At 32.6% G+C, this 24,636-nt stretch overlaps 1 protein-coding gene across 1 annotated transcript in view; it reads left to right on the top strand.

Annotated features, from left to right (window-relative positions):
• RBM46 (RNA binding motif protein 46) overlaps window positions 1-21,813 on the top strand; it is a 31,355-nt gene extending 9,542 nt beyond the window's left edge. The window contains exon 4 of the mRNA XM_030878300.2: window positions 21,614-21,813. Within this exon, the coding sequence (XP_030734160.1) occupies window positions 21,614-21,813 (200 nt within the window). The remainder of the gene's footprint in view (window positions 1-21,613) is intronic.
• The last annotated feature ends 2,823 nt before the right edge of the window (window positions 21,814-24,636 follow it).

Below are 24,636 nucleotides of genomic sequence, written 5' to 3'. Positions count from 1 at the left end.
AGTTAATTTCAGATATATTATCTATCCTAGAGCAATTCATCCTCTATCCTAGAAGGATACATCCTCTATCTAAGATCTGATAGTGCATTACCTCTAAGAGGAATGCACGTCCCTCTGGAGATTCAAAACAAAAGCAAACAAAATTTAAAAAAAAACTCTAATTAGAATCTCTAAATTGCCAAAATGTTAATAACAACTTGGATTTTCTTGCCCTTAAATTTGTAATATTTGGTTAAAGATCTATTAGTTACATGTGGGCCATTTCTTACAGCAAGTGACATTTGAGCTGTAAAAATGGCCTGTACATTGATTTTTATATATATATAATAATTGACATTTTAAGAAAATGATCTATTTGGCTAGCTGTATACCTTCCTGCATTGCTTTTACTAAATATAATCTACATACCACCCTGATAATGATTTCTACCATAAATGTATTTATAACTTTATGTTAAAAAGCATATAGGAATGCAGTCATTAGAAAACACGTCTGTTGTAATTGTATTGCCTGATAATTTGATGAGTATATTCTGAACTCCCTCATTTCTTACATGTTTAAACAGTATAGCTTGATTTTTATACACAGATTAATCAAGAATAAACGTGAATAAATAAACATTGTAAACTAGGATGTACAACTCCAGCTTCTTTTATACAGTAGTTATGGTGACCTTCACTTTTTCTTTTGCATATTTGATTTCCTTTCATTATATTTTCTAAGGATGTTATTTCTAGAGATACTTCACGCTTTTTTTTGTAATCCTGTTTTATAGGTGGATTGTTGTAAGACTACAAGCCCATGAAATTAATTTTTTTCTTGTTACCTTTGTTTCAACATACATGTTCCAGTCTGCTTGTTTACTGGCCAGATTAGGGGGTAAACGGATTTACAGCAGATGTGCCATATGTGTCTATGGCTTTTTTTTTCTTCTGCTGCTATGTCAATTTTTGGTCCAAAGGTGACCAAATATGTAGTTACAGATTTGTGAAAGTGCAATTTCCCCCCACTATCCAAGTTAGAGCATTCCTGTGAAACATTTTGTAGGCTGAAATGGCAATAAAGCGAAGAAGCAGTTACCTTAGGACACATCTTGCTAACAGATGGACAAACTAAATCAAGGTAAAGCACAAACGCTCACAGACACAGTTCAAAGCTATGATGGCTTGATGTTGAGGCACTGATGTAGTTCTGGGGGAAGGATCTTGGCCATACCAGTCTGGGTGTTCAGGCTGCATGCTGCCTTTATAACGAAATTGCTACAAAACAAACCCTGAACGCTATTTTTGCTTTTTGCCTTTTTTCATAGAAGGGAAAATCCTCTTTGGATTTCTTTTGGTTAGCAAAAACAGATACTAATGTATGGTGTAAAGTGAACTTTTGAAAAGTGGGGGATACCTGTATTGGATAATTTGGGGCACAGAATTTAAAAGGTTCCAAGTGAGCCATTATGATTCTTTGAAAAACAGGTTTAAAATTGTATTCTGCACTATAAAGTTATAATTTTTACCAAAAGCAAAATAATTCAAACAGAGAAATGTTTACTCATTTAAATGTCTCACTTGTGTGTATTAGGTGTCTACATATATTTCTTTGAGAGATCACAAATCAAGTTTCCTTGAGGGATTCCTAGGTGTAAAATTTAGATATATCAAGTGTAGGAATAATGAAGATATCAAATCGTTGGAAAGTTAATTTCTTTTCTCTTAAGAACTAGAGGGAAAGAGGAGATACTGAGCAAAAATAGGATTACTTACCCTGTGAAAGCACTCTTTTGGCTTCTGAGGGGGATTTACAAATATGATGAGATAGCTGTGTTTGTTTTTCCCTCTTTATTTCTTTAAGTCTATGATTTACTGACTTAAGATTTTTAAGTGCTTGTATTGAAATGCGTTTAGGATATCTGTGACTCTCTAGGATATCTGCTCTTTTTTACAATCATCTATTTCTCATTTATGCACCAGTGTCCTTTTTAAACCTCACTTTTCCTGATTTTTAAAAATATTTGCACTTTATTTACTTGCTTATTCATTTTTATTTATTGTGGTTTATGCCACAAGCAGGGAGTGGCATGTTACTGAACATGACTTGGGAAGGAGGATGAACAGCCTTTTTCCATCAGTCGTCTTAGGCTTTGGCAAGTAGACTGATATCAGCCAGTCTTTGATTTAAATTGGTAAATAAGGCAAATTTCATTGCCTTGAGATTTTATCTGAATTTTTAGGCAGTAATGATTATTTTCAGTTCTTTTAGTCTGATGTTCTATTTTTAAAGTTTTTATATGAGAAGAAAATTTTCTATAGTCAACTAGCAAATATTTATGTTTACATATGAGGTATGAATAAATTGAAACTAAATAATTCAAATGTTGCCTCATTTATTTAATTATATTTATCCTGGGATGCTCTTTAAAGATGTAGTTCATTAATTCAGGGAATTTACATACATTCTAAAGCCCTATTATAAAATCCAGGTTAGGAGAAAGATTGAAAGATGTTCAACTTCCCTTCAGCTCAGTTTCTTTTTGGGGAGAGATAGCATTGTCTCATATCGATGGGGCAGGCTGACCTAAGCAGAATATTAATCTTACCTTTCTCTTTTTTTTTTTTTTTTTACATGTGATGGGCTATCCACTGTAGTCCCTGCTTCACTCCCTGAAAGATATGAGGTGGCTTATTAAAAATAAATAAAATACGAAAAGATTCAAATCTTACATTGAAGGAATTGAGGCAATGCGAAATTATGAGTAGGAAAATAAAGCCAAGCAAAACTAAACAATATATTGTTTAGAGATGAAGGAATATATGACAAAACTATAAAGGAAAGCAAGAGAATGGTTAACACTTAAAAATTAGGATCATGATTACTTTAAGGACTAAAAGGAGAAGTTGGAAAGGATATAAGAGAGACTTCTAAGGTATTGATAATCTTCTGTTTCTACACCTGAGTGGTGAGTGCATGTTTTTATTTTTAAAATTATGTTGACTGTACATCTATATTTTATACATTCCTCTGTTTGTATAACATACTTTTATAATTAAAAAAATAAGGTGACAAAGAATGAAAGTCAGCCAACCAACCAATAGTAAAAACCTGAATTATTTTGTCAAAACCACAATGAGTCATTCTACTCTAGAGATTGTCAGATTAACATACATACCCTGGAAACAATATGGGTTTGAATTGTGCTGGTCTACTTATATGTGGAGTTTTTTCAGTAGTACGAGATCCAAGGTTGGTTGAATCTGCAGATGTGGCGGGCTGACTATAAGTTATATGCGAATTTTCAACTGCTCAGAGGCTCAGCACCCAACCTCTGCATTGTTCAAGGGTCAGCTGTAACTCAAGGCAAAATTGGAAAGTTATGTAGTATTCAGACCAAATAATTTTATTCTGCTCAGCCTATATCTGGAATGTTGTGTTTGCTTTTGGGCACCAGCATTTAATTAAACATTGGCAACTAAGGAAGACTTAGAAACTCTGTAATAAGAAGTTGGGACAGTGAACAACTGAAGTATGTAGATCTGTTTAGTCTGTAAATATTAATGCAGTATTTACGGGGGAATATGATTGCTGTCTTCAACAGCTTGAAGAGCTGTCACATAGAAGAGAGACTTCAATATGAAGCTCCAGGGGTTGGAATTAAGTCTAATAGAGGAAATTTTCAAGGAGGTAGATTATGATTGAATATAATGCAGAACCACGTAAGCTTTTAAACTACTAAAAGCTCTGTACAAAAGGAAAAAAAACTTTACTTTTTTAACATTTATTTTAAAATTTTAATTTTGTAATTGAAGTATAGTTGACTTACAATATTAGTTTCAGGTGTACAGCATAGTAATTTGATATTTTTATAGATTATACTCCATGCTAAACTGTTATAAAATGCTACTATATTCCCTGTACTATACATTACACTTTTTTAAACTTATTTGTTTTATACTTAGTAGTTTGCGCCTCTTAAACCTGTTTACAGTGTTAAGTAAATGTATGGAGGCAAAGCAAGATTCTTTACTAGACTATTTTAACTCAGAATTATCTACTTTAACACCACGTGGAGTGTATTAGCCTTGCTATTTTGATGCCCTCTGAAAAATTTGCCCTTTTTCACACTTCGATTTAAGAAAGTTTATTTTTAGAATCCTTATTCTTATCATATGTTTTTGTTATTATTGTTCTGTTTTTATTCAGTTTTTGTTATTATTCAGTCCTGTAGGCTTAATTATTTTCATTTGCAGTTTATTAGCTGGCTGATGGTTAATCCTTGTTAATATATATGTTCATGCAACAAATATATATTGAACACTGTGCTTTATATGAAGTCCTGAGGATCACTGTAGTGAATCAGACACAGTTGCTGCCTTCATAGAGTTTACATTGTATTGAAGGAGACAGTTATTCAGTTACATGTTCTGATAAACACTCTAAAGAAGTATGGGGTGTTATGAGAAAATATAATTGCATGACCTGACCTAATCTGAGATGAGAGGGTCAGGAAATAGTACATTGCATTTTAGAAAGAATTACAGCAAAAGGAAGTTCAGTACTTTAAATTTAGTATAGCATACAGGCCACATTGAATAAAAGAGCATGGCATTCAGAGCCAGATTTCCTGGATTCACATCCCAGCTTCATTACCTACTTGGAAAAGTTACTTTAACCTGTCAGTACTTCAGTTTCCTCATCTGAATGTTAACAGTATTTATCTCATAGGGTAATTATATATATTAAATGAGTTAAAATTGTAAAGGGCCTACAGCAGTACCTTTTATATTGAAATATGCTATATAAGTATCGAAGAATAATACTTAGAAAACAAATCCAAGACAACAGATTTTTCCAATTATTTATAATAATGAATTTTATTAGTAATAATAATAGTTAAGCTTCTTTGAGCACTTACTGTATGTTAGGTACTGTGCTTAATGCCTTTACATGATACTACATTATTCTGTCAATTCTTTGAGGTACTATAGATATTATTTTAATGTCTTCACTTTCTTTTTTCTAACAAATGAAGAAACCAAGGCTTCAGTAGATTGAATAATTTGCCCAGGATCCCCCAGTTGGCTAAGAGGCTGTGCTCTTAACTGCTGTTCTTTGTTAACTTCACATGATCCCAGTGAAAAACTGACTAATGTCTAATGTTAAACTTTTGATAACAGGCTGTGAACTCGTGGAATATTATTGGCAAGTTATTCTTCTAAAACTTAACATATAGTGTAATGGGCTTTTGTTTCATACTTTATCTCCTTTTCAGAGACAATTTTATCTCTACTAGTCCAACAAACCCATATACCAGACCACTCCATGTAGTGTGGACCTAGGACATCTTTCTGAATCCTGGAAGAATCATTCTGAGCTACAAAGATCTTGTGAACATAGCTTGTTTACATTGTAGCTTTGAGATTTTTAAGTTTACTCTAGGATAAGCATTGCCAGCTGATGGTATATGTGTCAAGGTGGCAGAAGATATGTGTTTTTTTCCTCCATTAGATGCTAGGCAGAATTTCAAATAGGCAAAGTTTGTCTACGTCTATTTCATGGTCTCTTGTTGCTTGGTATTCTCATTTTGCTTTGTGATTATACTCCAAACGTCTCATTTTGTAATTCAGCAACATAATTTATCACTCCAGTTAGGTCTGATTATTCTTTTTCATCATTATTTCCTTGCTCAGGAACCTACAGTGGCTTGCCATTGTAATGTAATAAAGTCCTCTGAACTCCACATTCTCCTGTTCAGGATGCTCTGTTGTTTGGCCCCATCTTACCTAACCATAGATAATACCTCTTGCTTTGATTATCTGAACTTGCCATGCTCATTGGTGTTTCCAAGCTTTTCCTAGTGCTGCTTACTCTGCTTGGAATATTATTCTACTTCTATCTGCTTTATCTGTTATACAAAGCTTTTCTTGGACATTGTAACTGAGAATGATTTGTTCTTTATAATATTACTCAACAGTTTAGTAATTTTTATATTACTGTTTATTTACTATTATAAAGTTTTGATCCGTTAGGATTATAAAGCCAGGGGACTTTGTACATATATTTTTTTAAATTGTTGTTTTTATGTCCTTCATTTATTATAGGTCAGTACTATCTCCTCCTTTAATACTCAGCATGTGGTGCTTTTCAAATAATTGAAAGTGATCTACATTCTGTAAGATTAAAAGATAAAATTCCGAGGAAAGATAAAGTTTGGCTGTGCTTTGAGCAGAAAGAAGAAAGGATTAAAAAAGAAATTTCTGAGATATAGAGTTGGTAGGTGCAGACACACAATCAGATTATGAATGGTGTTTAACAGGATGATATATATGTATATTTCACTGAAGTAGAAATGAACAGTAAATAATTTTTAGAAGACTGATAAAGTGTTTTAAAATAGTGAAACCTTTGAAATATAGACTGAGTCGTGGGTTATTTTATATTGAATATATAGATATGTATTGTGTGTGTCTGTATGTATATATATGAATGAAATTTGGATATTGGAAGAACAGGAGAGTATGGTTGTAGTAGTTGCTTTTAAATTATCTGAGAAAAACTTCATGTTTTTATCTCTCTGTCAACAAAATGTAGTGTAGAATATAATGGATTGTATTACGTACAATATTATTATTTTAATGAACATTATGATAGCTTCGTAAGTTCATTATGTAATCTACAGTTCTATTTAGTGCCATTTGTTAGGACTTCACAAGTGGAAAATAATTGGCAATAGCTTATTGTGTATTATTTCTAAACTTAGTTTATATTAGCATTGCATTTCTTCATTCTTCTACACAGGTATAGACCTAGGCGATGGAGTTGTTTCAGTTTAGTTTCCTAAAGGCAGGAAAAGCCCTGAAAATTCAGGATGCTGATATAGCAGTCTTATTTGGAATATACTGGAATCCTGTGCATTTAGTCATTTTCTATTTTCAGAAGAAGAAATAGCAGTATGACACATCCGAGAGTCTGAAAAACAGCTTTTCATCTTCATACCATTTACTATAAAATGTATATGGAAATCTTCTTCAAACTGAAACCAGTAAAATCTTCAAAGATACAGAATATACTTGTAACAGTTAGTTTTAAGTGACTTTTAAAACTTTTCATCACATCTTTACAGAACAAGTCATAGTTCTACAGTGTCGTGTCTTCATGAGTATAATGAAAATTAGAATCCTAATTAGTGGAAATTATACATAGTTTATCATTCTTTTGGCTCTTATTCCTACATAGCAGAAGAGTAAAATAACATATCCAATGATTTCAGTTTTCAGAAAACAAGATCCTGTCTCTGACCTTTGAAGTTTAATGTATCCTATTCTTATTCTTGACTTTCAATATACCTTTTCTTTTCCTGGTCTCTTCCTGTATCTTGATTACTGAATAATCTCTTTCAAAATAATTTATCGGAATATATGTCTTTTTTTAAAGGAACAACACTAATAAATGGCAAATTAAACTGGACTAAAGCACCAGTAGTAACCTTGTGTTTGATATTAAACTGAGGTTCTGCTGATAGGTTTTCACCATCTCTTCTGTATATTTATTAACAGAAATGTAATTGTCCTATATCAGTAATTGAACCCAGCATTTTTTTCCTGTTGAACTTGATTTCATTCAACTTAAAGATTAACAGAAAACTAATTCTTAAAACCCCAGGTCCAGGTGGTAGTCTGTGAAGGCATTTTGGAAGGAAGACTTGTTCCATATTTAATAGTAATTCCATTTAGCATCTCTACTGAAAATCAATCACCATTATAGTTTTTTAAAGTTACTTTGAATCATTTTTCTTTTATATCTTATTCTGTATTGATAGTAACTTTATTAAGTGGTTTAATTTTTTATAATTATAAATGATCAACTTCTCATGTGTATGTTCTAATTCCTCCTTTTTATAATTTATTACATTACATACAAACAGAAAAGTGCACAATTCATAACTGAAAACTTTGTGAATTGCCACAGAGGGACCACATCAGTGTAACCACTAGGTGAAGATATAAAATATCAATCAATACCCTAGAAGCCTCCTTTGTACCCCCACTCAGATATTACTCTCTCTGTTCCCAAGGAAACCAGTCTTCTGACTACTTCTGTTGTTGAAATTTGTACAAAATTTTGTAAACTTTTGTCTGGCTTATTTTGACATTATGTTTATGAGATTGGCCCATGTTGTTGCATGTAGCAGTACTGTTCATTCACTCTCATCAATGTAAGGATTCAATCGAAATCATAGAATTTATTTGCTGTTTCTGTTAGAAATTTGAGTGCTTTCAGTTTGGGCTGTTTGAGAGAATGATGCTGTGAAGATTCTTGTACATGGTGTTCTTGCATGTATTTCTGTTGAATACATAGGAGTGAAAGTGGTAGGTCATAGTTTTAAAACTTGAGTAGATAATGCCAAACAGTTTTCCAAAGCGATTATACCAATTTACACTTTATTAGCAGCACATGGGTTTCAGTTGTTCCATACATATCCCTGTCAATACCTTGGGTATTATCAGTCTTTTAATATTGAATATTCTGGTTAGTATATATTGCTGTCTCGTTGAGATTATAACTTCTATATCACTATTTAGTAATATTAGTGAGCATCTTTTAATAGGGTTATAGGGCATTAAGATATCCTCTTGATGAAGTGTCTCTTGATTTAAGTCTCTTGTCCCTTTATTGTACTGGGTCATCTGTTTTTTTTTCTTTATTACTTAAGATACAAGCCCTTTGTTGGCGATAATACTTTAACAGATACCTTCTTCCACTTGTGGCTTACCTTTTACTCTCTTCATGATACTCTTTGAAAATAACAGAAGTTCTTAATTTTAGTGTGGTTCAATTTATCAGTCTTTAAAGCTAGTGCTGTTTGTACCCTGCTTAAGAAATCTTTGCTTACCTTGAAGTGATGAAATAGTCTCCTGTATTATCTTCTGGAAACTTTTTTTTTATCTTTCAAATTTAGTGAGGTTGTGAAGTATGTATTGTATGTATGTGTGTGTACACACATACACATACTTATATACACATACATATATATATGTCTTACTATACATTCTGTATTCTCTTCCACTGATTGATTTTATTACAGTGTGTTAATTATGAAAATCTTAATATTTGGTAGAGAATATCTTCCCAACTTTTTTCTCCATAATTATCTTGACTCATCACAGCCCTTATATTTCCACATGAATTTTAGAATCAGATTATAAATTTTTACCAAAAAAATCCTACTGGGAATTTGATTGGAATTGAATTGAACCTGTGGCTCAATTTGTGAAGAAATGACATTTTCATAGTATTGGGCCTTCTGATCCATGAAAATTATAGATCTATCCATTTATTTAGACTTTCTTTAATTTCTCTAAACATAAATATTAGTTTAAATATCTCCTACATTTTTTATTAGATTTATTCCTAGGTATTTAATGTTTTGCAATGCCGTTGTAAAAGGGGCCTTTTCTATTTCTGATTGTTCCTGTTTATATAAACACAATTTATTTTTTATGTATTGAATAAAACATTTGAGTATAATGGTTTGTTTTGGCTCTACATTATTTAAAATGTTTCTGTATACACAGTCATGTCAATTGCAAATAATGAGAAATTTTGTCTTCCTTTCTATCCTTATACTTTTCTTTTTTCTCTTGCCTTATTGCACTGGCTAGAACTACTTGTCCAGTCTTGAATACAAATAATGATAGAAGGCATCCTTGTATACTTTCAATATTTCTCCATTAAGGTATGATGTTTGCTGTGGTTTTTATTATAGAAGCCCTGTATCACAGTAAGAATAGTCCCTTCAAGTCCCTTCCTAGTTTGTTAAGAGATTTTATCACAAATGGGTGATGAATTTTTTCTGTATCTATTTAGATAACTATATCATTTTGTCTATTATTCTTTTAATGTGGTGAACTGCATTGATTGATGTTTGAATGTGACATCAGTCTTGCATTTCTGAAATAAACCCAGTTTGGTCATGGTACATTATCCTTTTTATGTATTGATGAATTTGATTTTTGATACTTTCTTTAGGATTTTGTATCTATGTTCATTCATAAGATTGGCCCATAATTTTCCTCATAAAAACATTAGGAAGTTTTTTCTCTTTTACCATTCTGTGGGAGAGTTTGTTTAAGATTGGTGGTGTTTATTTTTTGGATATGTGGAATATCATTTAAGAAGCCATCTTAGTTTAGAGTTTTCAGCCTTTCTTTTATTACACTGTATGCATTTCCAGGCTACAAATTGACCTTTTAAGTGTGGTTATAGCTGCATCACATATGTTTTGATGTACTTTATTTTTATCATCATCTTTTTGAAAATATTTTGATTTCCTTTCACGAGTATAAATTTCTAAACATATGACGATTTTTTAGTTATATTTTTATTTTACTATGATTGGAAAGTATATTATGTATCATTTCAGTCCTTTGTCTTTTGTTTTTTAATGACCAATTAAAGTAAATATTTCATGCCTGCTTAAAAAGAATGTGTTTCCAGTTGTTAATTGCTGTGTATTAGTTTGCTAGGGTTGCTGTGACAAAGTACCACAATCTGGATGGCTTCAGCAACAGAAATTTATTCTCCAACAGTTCTGGAGGCTAGAAATCAGAAATCAAGGTGTTGTTGGGGCCATGTTCCCTCTGAAGCTGGTAGGGGAGAATTTCCTTGCCACTTTTAGCTTCCAGTGTTTGCCAGTAGTCCTTTAGTTCATTGGCTTATAGATGTATTACTCCAATCTCTGCCTGTGTTGGATATGGTTATTTTCTCCCTGTGTGTCCCTGTGTCTTTACGTGGCATTCTCCTCTCTGTGTTTCTCTATTCCTATAAGGTTATCAATCATAGTAGATTAAGGGTCCACCCTACTCCAGTATGACCTCATCTTAACTAATTACATTTGCAGTTACCCTATTTCCAAATAAGGTCACATTCTGAGGTACTAGGGGTTAGGACTTCAATGTATCTTTTTTGGGCACACAGTTCAACTCATAAATTAGGCCAAGTTTACTAATTATATGTATAAATTTATTTATCTTTCATGTTTTTTGGGCCTGCTTATTCTATTACTATGAGAGGGTCATGAAAATCACCTACTATGACTACAAAGTTATCTTTTCCTCCTTTTGTTTCTGTCAGTTTTTGCTTTTTATATTTTGAGGTTGTGTATTAGGTGCATAGAAATCTAGAATTGTTATATTTTTCTGGTGAAGTGTACCTTTTATTATTATACTGTGTCATTCTGTCTCTATCACGCATCCCTGCCTTAAAGAATATGTTTTCTGATATTGACATAGCCTTACAAGCTTTCTTTTGATTAGGGTTGCATGTGTATTTTTTTCTATATTTTAACTTTTACTTTCCCTGAATCTTAGTCTTAAGATGAGCCCAATATATGGTTAGGTTTTGTTGTTGTTGTCGCTGAAGTTTGTTTTTGTTGAAAGTCTGTGTTTTGAGTTTGCTCAGCTTGAACTGAATATACTTATTGAAATGCTTAGAATTAAGTCTGCTGTCTTGCCATTTGCTTTCTATTCCTTGTTCTGTGTCCCTATTCTATTTCCCTTTTCTCCTTTCTTGCCTTCTTTTGATGGATTATTTATTTGCCCTTTTCTCTCTTCTTCTTTTAGCTGTATTAGTCATAGAGTCTTTATTATCCTTTTAGTTATTACCCTGTAGTCTCCAACATGTATTCTTAACTCACTGAAATATAATATTAATTACTGCTTTTATTCCATTCCAGACAATGCAAGGACCTTAGTACACTCTTAACTTTTAAAATTTTCTCTTCCAGTTTTGTGTAGTGTCTTGATATTTCTGTATGTCTTTAACTTATATGTTTTAACTCCCCACCTACCAAATTATAATAGTGTTAATATAGATTAGTATTCATTTACCATTTATATATCATTTCCTTTGCTCTTTATTTCCTCCTATGTGTCAACTATGATTATTTCTTTATTCTGCTCAAAGAACATTTCATTTGTGTTTTCTTTGGTATGAATATACCTATGACAGGTTACCTCAGTTTTGTTTGCCTGAATATGTCTTTAATTCACCTGCCTTTTGAAAGGGTATTTTTTACTAGATCAGCAGTTACTTTCCTTTAATTCTCTGAGCTTATTAATTCCACTCACTGTCTTCTGGCTTCTGTTGTTTCTGTTGAGAAGTCAGCTATAATTTGCTTATTACTCCTTTATTGTAAACCTCCCCACCCCCCCAGCTACTTTAATATTTTCTCTTGTGATTTTCACAAGTGTTACTGTGATAGACTTACGTGTAGCTTTCTTAGTTTTTATCTTAAATGGCACTTTCACCACTTCTAAAATCTGTGGATCAGTGTTTCTCACTTGTTTTAGAAAGTTCTAAGTGATTCTCTTTTCATGTATTGCTTTTGTCCCATTTTGTCTATCCTTTCTATTCTTCCAGTTATACATTTCTTCCAGTTATACATTTCCATTTCTTCCAGTTATACATTTCTTCCAGTTATACATTTCTTAGACCATTTTACTGTATCCCATTTATCTACTATGTTGTTTCTGTTCTTTTCCATTCTTTTGTATGTTTAGTTTTTTATATTTTCTTCAGACCTATCTTTTGGTTCATGAATTCTTTTTTTCATCTGTGTCTAGCATAATAAAACCATTATTTGAATTTATTTCTCAGTTCTAAAATTTCATTTGACATTTTTTTATGATTTACACTTTCCCTCCAAAATTTTCAGGTTTGTTTTTTATTTCCTTGAGTATATTAGTCATAATTATTTTAATATCTAGTTCTGAAAACTTTATCTACATTTCCTGTAGATCTGTTACTGTTGACTTTTGTTTCTTGTGCTTTTAGCTCACATTGTATCTCTTTATTTGATTGGTTCTTTTCGATTGAATTCCAGATATTGTATATGAAAAAAGTGAACGTGCTGTTAACTTTATTCAGAGAGGATTTATTTTTGCTTCAGAAAGGTGACCAAAGGACTGGCAATCCCACATTGTCTTAATCCAGGCAGGGATTGAGAAGATTTGAATTTAGTCATCATTAAAGTTGGTCTACTTCTGGTTCAGTTTTATTCACGGTTCCAGACTTGCCTCATCAGTAGCTCCTCAGTTCCAGTTTTTGTCCTCTTGTCCTCAGAAATTTGTCTGTCTCTTGCCATCTTCCCTTGCCTTTCAGATTCTTTAGAATTGGCCAATCCTCCTAGGCAAAACACACCTCCAGAAGACGTGCGCACCTCTTTGGGTTTCTTGTCTAAGATCACAGTCCCACAATTCTTCAGTCTTGGCCATTCTCAGTGCTTTCATCTAGGTAGTTTTGCTTTTAATAATTGTCTAGGTGTTATAGTTCTCACTGGGTGGGGGGGTTGATTAAATTACCTATTTCATTATGTAAAACTCAGAAAATACTGTGACTCTTTTTTCTGCTGAGTTACCTTCAAGATGGGTATTTAAAAATCTATAGTTTTATGTGGATCATCAAACATTTTTCATTTGTTCATACTCTAATGCAGTTTCTTAGCATAGCTTTGGATATACATTCCTATGAAGAGAGATCCACCAAAATGGATGGATGTCCAGAGTTGTACTATATATGGCTAAACTAAGCTTCTAAAGTTTAGCTGTTAATAACCCAGATATTTTTTATGGTATTATTTTGGCCATTTATTTCTTTTTAAGATGGAAAGAAAGGATATTGATATTTTTCAAATTCACTTAGATTCTTTGGCTATCCGCTTATCAAAAATTGGACAATCTCAGTTGTTTTTAAAATCCTTTTCTTATTTTATTGGTAGAGTAGTACTTCTTGGAGAAACCAACTAATAAGGACTTAATTTGTATAGAAAGATATGTTTTTTCTGTTAATGTATTAACTCATAATTTTCATTCCAAAATCAAAATACTGTTCTCTTTGTTCATCTTTGTAGAACTTCAGAAATAACTATCACTTTTTTCTTTTCCTCTAAATTTATTTTCATATTTACTGATCAAATACTTTTAACCTAAAGTTATCAAGGATTCCATGCACTTCCAAGATAAGGGGTAACATCAATCTAAAGACTCAATTCTTTTCTGTCTTCACTGCTTACAGACAGGGAACACAGTCTCTTCAGCCTGGACTTATGTAGAAGAATTTGGAGAAAATAAACAGGTAAGAAAAAGTCTCTTAGGAATATTAAGTGATATATTTAGTTTCCAGAAAGCCAGTTATAAATTATTCTTCTTATGGTTTTAAGAAGAAATAGTTAAAATTGTTCAGTGAAACCTTGTGAAAATGTTTAATTATTATAGTTTTGTTAATTATAGATGCATTAAGCAAAGTTTTAAAGAGTTAAACTGACTTCTATATTTCAGGTCTTCTGAAAACTTTTAACATGCTAGTGTGTACATTGTGAACCACCAGGATGGCAAACAGTATTAAGGTGGATGTAGTTGGAATGAGTGTATTATGAAGTAGATTACCCAGAATTTCTCAAACTTATTTGAAAATGGAACTCTAGTTTTTTCAAACTTACTAAACCAAAATTATTATTGATACAATTTAGAATAAAAGTTATGTTTATTAGGATTCACTGTTTAGTTTTTCCAACATGGTACTGAGAAGGATAAGTTTTAGTAGGAAGCTAAAGGTAGTTTATAATAAGTTTGAGTAAAGATTATTACTATCCAAACTCCTTTTTACATGTAGAGGCAAAAAGAATGTTGTAGTTCCCTGGGTAGTAATCCGTATGTTCTTGAGTAGGTTACAATCCTAGTTTGCTATAGCTTGGATCATAATTTTCCCTCTCATAGGCTGCTCTTTTATTCCTCTTTTTCCAAAATGGTATAGAAACTAGCATGGAAAGGAATTTGATGTTAATTCAATCTCTTAATACAAAAGTAGCAAACTGGAAGCTCTTGATATGATTTGTTTGGTCTCTTCAGTTTTTTGAAAGGAAAGCAGCTGGGTTTCATTTCAGTACAAATAGCTGGACAGCATTTGTTTTATATTTGTTCCTTTTTGAGTTCTTCTTTTGTTTGTTACATCTTGGACTCTGAAGGCATTTGAGTTTGTAATTGCTGTGTTTAATGTATTTTAAGAATTTTTCTGATTTGTTTTTAATGTTTTCCCATTATATAGTATCCCTATTAAAAGTTCTTCCCAAACTGATTTGCCAAGTTGTTGAGTGAAATAACTGTTTCTATGGTCAAGTTTGGGAAGAACCATGTACTATGTATACTCCCCTTGGAAATCATAATGCATGTTAGCATCCTGAATAATTGCAGTAGCAATTTGTTTAGCTGTTAAACCCATCTTTCCTAAAATTTTCCCAATGTTTTTTGGCCTAAGGGATTCTTGTTTTGACAAGGTACTTGAATTGTGTGGGATGTAGTTTGAGAAACATTTAAACTAACCTAGAGAAACACTTGGGATTTCTTTATAACTTTTTTGAGGTATAATTGAAATACAATAAAATGCACATATTTAAAGTGTACACTTTGGTCAGTTTTGCTTTATGTATAAGTCTGTGAAATGACACCAAAATCAAGAAAATAAACATTTCTATCACCTCTACTATAATCCATTCCTCCTACTCTCTTTCCTAGGCAACCACTGAACTGATTGCTGTCACTATAGTGACATTAGTTTGCATTTTCTAGGATTTCAAACCCTTGTTTTTGAAGTTTAAATTATAATCTTTAGAGATAATTTAGAATGAAATGGCTGTAATTTCTTAAAAATAAAAGTACTGATATCTGACAAAGTATATGTTTATGATTGTTTATACAATATTGAAGTTTCAGAGTAAGAATTTAAAATCCAAATCACTCTTTCAAAATTATATGGGAAAATACGTTGTAAATTAAAAAACTAATTTAGTTGAAAACAGAAATAGATGATTTTTCCCCCAAAATTGAATCTGAAAAATATAATCATCTAGTAAAATCAGAGAACTAATTAACTAGAACCTTATAAGGAAACAGTTATAGACAATAATTTTCTTATCCAGCCACCTGTTGCTAAGATTATCATACTCAAACCCTCCTATAAATCATCTTAAAACAGAAATAGTGGCCTGAGTTACCCTGTGGGCCTAGTCTTAGAAAAAATGTTGGTCATTGCCCATCTACTTTTTGCCCTTTGCTGTCAGTCACCTGATAGGAAAAATTAAGTAGACAATAAAAATACTTTTTAAAAATTGAAGTAGGGAAAGTAAATGAAGTAAAAATGCCAGTAAATTTGATAATACTAGTGTATTCCAGCCAAAAGTATCACTTAAAAATTTATAGTTAATGATCTTTAAATATTTCATAGGTTATAAGTTGCTTAATAAGTACCAATACTGAAAATTCTTTCCTCTGCCTTATAGTTAGCTCTTGGTCTTCAGTACTGGGAGAAAGTACAAAATAATAAATGATAAATGTTAATAATATTCTAATACAGATGATTTTTGTAAATCTCTGTGTTTGAACCCAGCTGTATTTTATATTCTGGATATGTATAATAAATACTGTTACCAAAAACTTGTTTTGCAGATGAAATTCAGTGGTTCAGTAAAAGAAAGTTATTGAGTTATAGTTATGACTCTTGGAATGTTAGAAATTGAAATAATAAAATGGTAAAATGAAATTTTTTCCAAAATTTTTATAAAGATCTCATAGAAATCTAAAGAAATACTTAAAATGTGTATTAAGGTGGGAAATGTATTTCATAGGTTAAAATATCAGGTGCTTCAAACCTTATACATTGCTGTTGGAAGTGTTAAAATGGTACAGCTGCCTTGGAAAATATTTGGCAATACCTCAGAAAGTTAAACGTAGAGTTTACCATATGACCCAGCAATTCCATTCCTAGTTATTTACTCAAGAGAATTGAAGACATATGTCCACACAAAATCTTGTGCATATTATTCCTTAGCGGCATTATTCCTAATGGCCGAAAGGTGGAAGCAACCTGGATGTCCATTGACTAATGAATGGATAAACAAAATGCAGTATCTCCAGACAGTGGTTATAAAAAGGAATGAAGTTCTGATACATACTACACGGATGAACCTTGAAAATATTATGCTAAGAAGCCAGTTAAAAAAGACCACATAAATTATATGATTCCACTTATATGAAAAATCCAGAATAGGCAAATCTATAGAAACAGAAAAATTAGTGGTTGCTGGGTCTGGTGGAGAGGGAATGGGGGGCGACTGCTAGTAAGTACAGAGTTTCTGTTGAGGGTGATGAAAATTTCTGGATAGTGGAGTTTGGTTGCACAACTTTGTGAATATACTAAAAACCACTGAATTGTACACTTTAAAAAGGTGCATCAAAAAGAGAGGGGGTGGGTGGTGAAGGTAGAACTCAGAGCTAACAAGGAAAAGAAAAAAACCAATTATGAAGAGTTTACTTTCTAATGGAAAATTAGTTTAAAGAATATATGGTCAGAAACAAACTAAAAGAAAAAGATTAGTATGAGAAAATGGTTTCAACTGAACTCACTTTAAGGTCTCTATTAAGGGTTTCCCCCTCTTCATATGAAACAAAAGCAGCTAGAGGATCTGTGATGTTCGGTCAAGAGGTGTAAGAGAATTAGAAACAAAAAAGGGACACACAAGAAGAGAGTAAATCAGTATATATCTATTGCTTAGTTTTCACTGAGGAACATATTGGTGGTATTCATCTCTTGTGCTGGACAGAGAAAGGTAGGAGACCAAATTATAATCGCTGCAGAGGCGGGACTGGCAAGCAGGTGAATGTGCTGCCAGGCTCTGCTCTTGTGCCCATGTCAGATGTGGCGCTACAGTTACTACTCAGTTTCTTGCTCATTCCAGACACAGCTTCAGAATCCCTTGGAATCCAGGGTCCTTTTAGCGATTACTGCTTGATTCGAATTGGCACTTAAGGTTAAGCCTATTTACTAGTCTTAATATAGATCAAAGTTATTCTGTAAAAATGTGTCCATTCAACATATAAATATGAAATTTTAGAGGATTTGATCAAAATGTTATCTCTAATAATTATATTAAAGCGTTAAAAGGGCCTTTTCTTCAAATGAAGTGTTACATAAAAGTTTAGCATATAAAGCAAGGGAATGCAGAGCTGTGTGAATTTAAGTGGGAAGTGTGGGCGTGGGCAGGCTCAAGCAGAAGCCAGGTAGCTTAGAGCACCCTCTACTTTATTTCTCTCCCCCTACGCACAACAACCTTTTGAAACGCTTTCTCTCAACCCAGTTTTGAGAAGATTGCCGGAGTAAAATGCTTGATCAAGTGGAAATAATACTTTCCTAGGAACTGGGAAGTCTAATTTTTAATTTGTTTTTTTCTCCATTTAACTGTGGGAATATGGAACAGTCACTTAATCAACCATCTTTTGTCTGTAATATTCTTCAGTGAAAGAGGTGGTTTGAATTAGAGACTTCCGAGGACTCAACCTATTGCTATTTAATATTTTGATTTAAAGAATCTAATTAGTCAAAAATTTTATTGATCTCAGTGGTAAAAAGGCAAAACCAATAAGAATGATCAAAAGGCTTGAACAGATACTTTACTAAAGAAGATGTTCAAGTGGTCACTGAACACGTTATTAGTCATAAGGGAAATCCAAATTAAAGCTAAAATGAGATACCATTCATATCACTGGAAGAGCAATGATTAAAAACACTGGCAATAACAAATGTTGGTGAGGGTTTGGAGCAACTGGACCTCTCATATTTTATTGACCTGAGTGTAAAAATGATCACAATGCACTGTTCGGCAGTATCTATCTCTAACCTACCACCCAGCAATTCTACTCTTAGTTATTTACCCCAAAGAAATGAAAATATGTATCCACAAAAGGACTTGTATAAGAATGTGCATAACAGCTTTATCCGTAATAGTCAAAATTTAGAAACAACCCAAATTTTTATCAACAGGTGAGTGTGAGTGGATAAAGAAATTGTAGTATATTCATTCAATGGAATACTACTGAACAATAAAAAGGAAGCTACTGCTACATACAATATGAATGAATCTTAGAAATTATGTTGAGAGAAGACATAAAAAAATACTTTAAGAATACATTTTATATGAAGTCCAAGAACAGTCAAAACTAAGCTATAATGATAGAAATCATAAAGTGGTTGCCTCCAAAGAGCTCTTGACTGGAATGGATGACGGGAACTTCTAGATTGATGGACATGTTTTATAACTTGTTTTGGGTGTTGGTTACATAGCTTTATACAGTTTTCAGAACTCATTGAAATGAACACATAGGATGTATGCATTTTATTGTATGTAAATTGTACCTCAGTTTAAAAAGTGTTAATTAAGACAGTTGAATAATTCTCAGTGTAAAACTTAAATTCTGAAATTGGCTCTGTATCGTTCCCTTAAGAAGAGGGGGGAAGGGGAGTAATATCCCAGTCTGAGGCAGAAACAGTGGGATTGAAGAGCTAAGGATGTTCATTGGGAAGAAAAAGCAGGGGTGGGCAAGTAAGTATATGTTAGGAATTTTAATTCATTTGTTAATTTGTGAATGAATCAGTGATGTTTTCTGATTTTTATTGTCTGTGATATATAAGTTGTATGTTAGGGGAAAACATGGTTCATCTAGGTTTATCTCACAGTTATTGTCTCAAGTTTGACATGTATTATATTTTCTAATCACCCAGATGTTTTCCCGAATATATTTAGATTCTTGTAAAAAAAATATTTTTGAAATGCTTATAAACATCTGAAGTTTTTCGTTTCCTAATCTTTGTAGTATTAGGGGGAAATTTTTTTCTTGATTTATCCTCTGTGAATAAAGTTATCAAAGTGAACTTTTAATTCTATACTTTAATTTAGTCTCCTTAAAAATGTGAGAATAAAACAGTCCATTAGGGTATTTGTAAATTGAAGGTTTACATCAGGGGAATATCAGAAATACAAATTTTCAGACCTGATAAGCACTCTGCTAGTAGCCAGTTGTCTGTCTATCTTCTTTGTGAAATCTTCTCCTGAAGATCTCTTTTTTATCCACATTTCATGAGTAGGCTGCATTAGATCTTGAATGAATATAAACCCAAAGTGAAAGTGATTTCTCTGAAAACTACATTTCCCCACATACAGAAGTGTAAATATTTAAAGATCTGTTCTTCTAAATCATGTCTGTACCACACTGTTAAAATTTGAAAGAGCTAGTTATATATACATGCTTAATAAGGAATTTATTGTATTTGTGTGATAACGTTTAGAAGAAGAGTATCAGAACTTTTTTTTTTTAGCAATTATTTGAATTATCAGGAACACTAAGGTTTTTGTTTATACTCAATGCCATAACGCTTCAGGCAAAGTGGATCCTTGAAGAGAAGAAAAAAAGTTCTCTAATGCCTAGAGTTATCCTACTTTGGGATATTAGAAAAGCAAATGGTGTCAAAGTCATTCCTTATCCAGTTTCAAAATACTGAAAATATTTTGAACTGTATGCCTTGAATGTATTTATGTTTTCTTGGAACAAACTGCTTGTATTGATCTTATGGTACCATTAATAAAAATAAAAAGGTTATAAAATTATTCTAATTAGAGTTTTACAGTGCTAGAAATTAAACCTATATTTAACTGATTTTTTTTTTTTTTTCTTAACTAGGTCCTTTCTGATGTTGCTTGAGCTTATTCTCCTGCAGTTGATCTCGTTCCTGCTGGCTTAATATTAAGTCCCATGACAATACTAAGTTAATATTCATTTTTAGGCCTCATTTATAGCACCAGGAAAATATAGAAAAAACTTCACCTGTGCATTAGATGACCTAATTTCTTCTGTTCTTAGAAACACCATACCTTTTATAAATAATCACTTCATAGTCATTTTCACACCCTTGGCTTACTCTACACCAAAGAACATAGTTGAGTTTTTGGAAAGTACAGGATTTGCAAATTTGGTCTTTAGTACTCACACACATCTATAAACATTATAACTAATGAAGCAGGAAATTATTCATACATAAGATGAATGTTTATTGTGGAATAGTAGTATTTCAAATGTTGGTTTCTAAAGAAATAATTTGGTTTAATTTTTGGATTTTTCTGTACTGTAAGTTGATAATGGTTTCTTGAAGTTTATTTTATAAAGATGATTCATTTTACTGTTTTATGGTACCAGTAGGATTCTAATGTTAAATTGGTTTGTGGGGTTATATAAATGTTTACATTAGTATTTAAATAATGAAATATTAGACAATTTTTGCAGTCCAGGGGTAAATGTGTCTGCTGGTTTGATACCTAATACAGTTTCAAAAAAGAAGCAAATATGAATTCACTGTTTTATATCTTTTCTTCTTGGACAATCCCTTAGTGTCAGTACCAAATTTAAAAGGAGTTTCCTTGTGGATAGAGCAAGAGAAATCAGAGGTTCTCTTTTTCGGTGATCATAAAGACACAAAACAATTAATAGATATCCAAGAATGCATTCTAGTAAGATCTCTGAAGTATTGTGTCAGTGAAAGTTTACGTAATACTGACTGATGAAACTATCAGGATTTGCAGTGCAGTGAATGCTGAAACAGTCTTTACCAGCAATATAAGAATATCAGGATTTTGAATGTTAGAACATTATGTTAAACTGTGATTATAGTTTTAATGCTTTGTCTCTTTGAATTAAATTTGTAACCATAAAGATGTGAAGCATAATTGTTATGTATTTATTTACAGACTACAATTTCCGTCGCAGCTCAATAAATAGCCTTTCCCCTGTTAGTGCTACCCTCTCTTCTTGGCCTCCCAGCCTGCTTCCTTACACTTCAAGGCCTTATTCTTATCCAGGCTATCCCTTGTCACCAACAGTATCACTTGCTAATGGCAGCCATGTTGGACAGCGGCTATATATCTCCAATCAAGCCTCATTCTTCTGAAGAAAATATTATAAATAGGAGTATGAAAGTTTCCTTGTAAAACATGCAAATTAAAATACTGTTTTATTTTAGAATCGGGTTTGTACATTTGGTTTTAAAATGATAATTATATATTTATTTCAACATAGTAAATATCAGTCACAATTCAGAATAACCTACCATTGTAAAACTTTTAAAAATGCTAAGTTTAAAAAGTTACTTAGTGATTTCTCTTGATAAAGTTATAACAAACTGCTGTTCTTTTTAAACTTTTGGGATTTTAAATAACTTCTGATTCCTGAGTGGTCAGTAGAACCCAGAAGTTTTCATTGTAACTTTGCTAAATAGAGTTTCTCAAGTATTAAAGCACTTGCAGACAATGGTTACACTAGATTTGATTACCAAGGATCACTATCTGTATTAGCGATTAGAACAATTATATAAACAGAAGCATCTAACTATTATGTAGAAAGAAATGAAGGGCAAAAAGATTAACATGCAGATTTTATGCAGTACTAAAGAAAAAGCAATCTACCATTGTGGTCCTTGAAAATAACTATAAATATTTTAGTTAATTGTTTGTTGTAGAAATACATTATAATTTTGCTGTTAATGTATTTAAGGTTTTTATAGTTATGCTCCATTTGTGTTTTTGATATTCACTGTATAGTTCTTTGAGTAATAAGTGTTACGGTTTTTAATGTTGAAATCATGTGTTAATTTTTGTACTTGAATTCAAATTCTTTGACATTAAATATACAATGCTTCTAACATGCACGTGTTTCACTTTTGTTTATTGGTATGCACAAAAAAATTAGCTCTCACAACCGCTTTGACCTTCTGAGAACAATTTCCCCTACTTGGTATACATAGGCTCAGTGTCTTCATTGGGACCAAAGCAAAGGATACTGCAGAAAGAAAATTAATAGTTTTGTGAAACATAACAAAAGTCCTTTTCAGGGGCCAATAGAAATACTATTTTCATGAACCCAGTGACGTTTCCTCCATTTTTTTATGAATAATTAATGAATCCAGGTTATTTGGACTGTTTAATAGTTTAGCAGTATACATCTGTAATCAGTTTCTAATGATGGTTTGCATAATTTGTAGAGACAAAAATCTTTCCTCTTAGAATACCAGACATTAACTTTGTTGATCAACTCATTGTATGGGGTATAGGGTTTTCATTAATAGAATATGAAATAGTTGCATATATTTCTTCTACTAAATTTTTTTCCAGCAGAAGTTATTGGAGAGTAAACTAGTTTCTTTTTTCATAGAGTAATCATGGTTGTAGGTTTTTCCCTTTCATCACTTTAAGTATATCTTGCCACTCCCTTGTGGCCTGTAGAGTTTCTGTTGAAAGGTCAGTTCATAACCTTGTGGGGATTCCCTTGTATGTTATTTGTTGCTTTTCTCTTGCTTTTAATATTTTTTCTTTGTGTTTAATTTTTGTTAGTTTGATAAATACGTGTCTCTGCATGTTTCTCCTTGGGTTTATACTGTATGGGACTCTTTGAGCTTCCTGGACTTGATTGACTATTTTCTTTCCCATGTTAGGGGAAGTTTTCAACTATAATCTCTTCAAATATTTTCTCAGACACTTTCTTTTTTTCTTATCCTTCTGGGATGCCTATAATTCGAGTGTCAGTGTGCTTAATGTTGTCACAGAGGTCTCTGATATTGTCCTGCATTCTTCTCATTCTTTTTTCTTTATTCTGCTCTGAAGCAGTTATTTCCACCATTCTATCTTTCAGCTCTCTTATCCATTGTTCTGCCTCAGTTATTCTGCTGTTGATTCCTTCTAGAGTATTTTTAATTTCAGTTATTGTGTTGTTCATTACTGTTTGTTTGCTCTTTAGTTCTTCTTGGTTCCTGTTAAACGTTTCTTGTATTTTCTCCATTCTATTTCTGAGATTTTGGATCATCTTTACTATCAATACTCTGAATTCTTTTTCAGGTGGTTTGCCTATTTCCTCTTCATTTATTTTGTCTTGTGTTTTTTATCTTGCTCCTTTACCTGCAAGATATTTCTCTGTCTTCTCATTTTGTCTAATTTACAGTATTTGAGGTCTCCTTTCCCTAGGCATTGGGGTCATAGTTCCTCTTGCTTCTGTTCTCTGCCCTCGGTGGTGAGGTTTGTCCAGTGGATTGCATAGGCTTCCTGATGGGAGAGACTGGTGCCTGCGTTCTGTTGGGTGGAGCTGAGTCTCCACTCTGCACTCCACTCCATCAGTCTCCACTCTGATGAGCAGGGCCATTTCAGGTGGTGTGTTTTGGGGTGTCTGTGAGCTTAGTATGACTTTATGTAGTCTGTGTGCTGATGGGTTGTTTTGTGTTCCTGTCTTGTTTGTCATTTGGTGTGAGGCGTCCAGCACTGGGAGTGGCTGGCAGTTGGGTGGAGTCAGGTCTTGGATTCAGAAAGAGGCCTTTGTGAGAGCTCTCAGTGATTAACCTTCCCTTGGGCCGGGAATTCTCTAGTGGTCTAGCATCTTGGACTCGGTGCTCCCACCCCAGAGCCTCAGGCTTGATTTCCTGTCAAGGAACCAAGACCCCAAGAGTTGCTCATCCCAGCAGTAAAGGGGATTAAAAAAAAAAAAGTCTAACAAAACCCCAGAAAAATGGTAAAAAGTAAAATCAAACAAACAAAAACAGAAACAAGGAAACACGCACACACACAGAAGTAACAAAAACGGAACCAAATAAAACAAAAATCAAGAAAACAACCAGACAAAGAACCCCAGAACAAAATCAAACAATTAAAAAGAAAACTGACAGAAACACAAAACCGAAAAACAAAATCGAAGCAGAGTGCCAACTGAAGAATGAAGCAAAGAAACCAAC

Source organism: Globicephala melas, chromosome 5, assembly GCF_963455315.2.
Source record: "Globicephala melas chromosome 5, mGloMel1.2, whole genome shotgun sequence".
Lineage (NCBI taxonomy): Eukaryota > Metazoa > Chordata > Mammalia > Artiodactyla > Delphinidae > Globicephala > Globicephala melas.
This window is presented reverse-complemented; position numbering and strand designations above follow the sequence as displayed.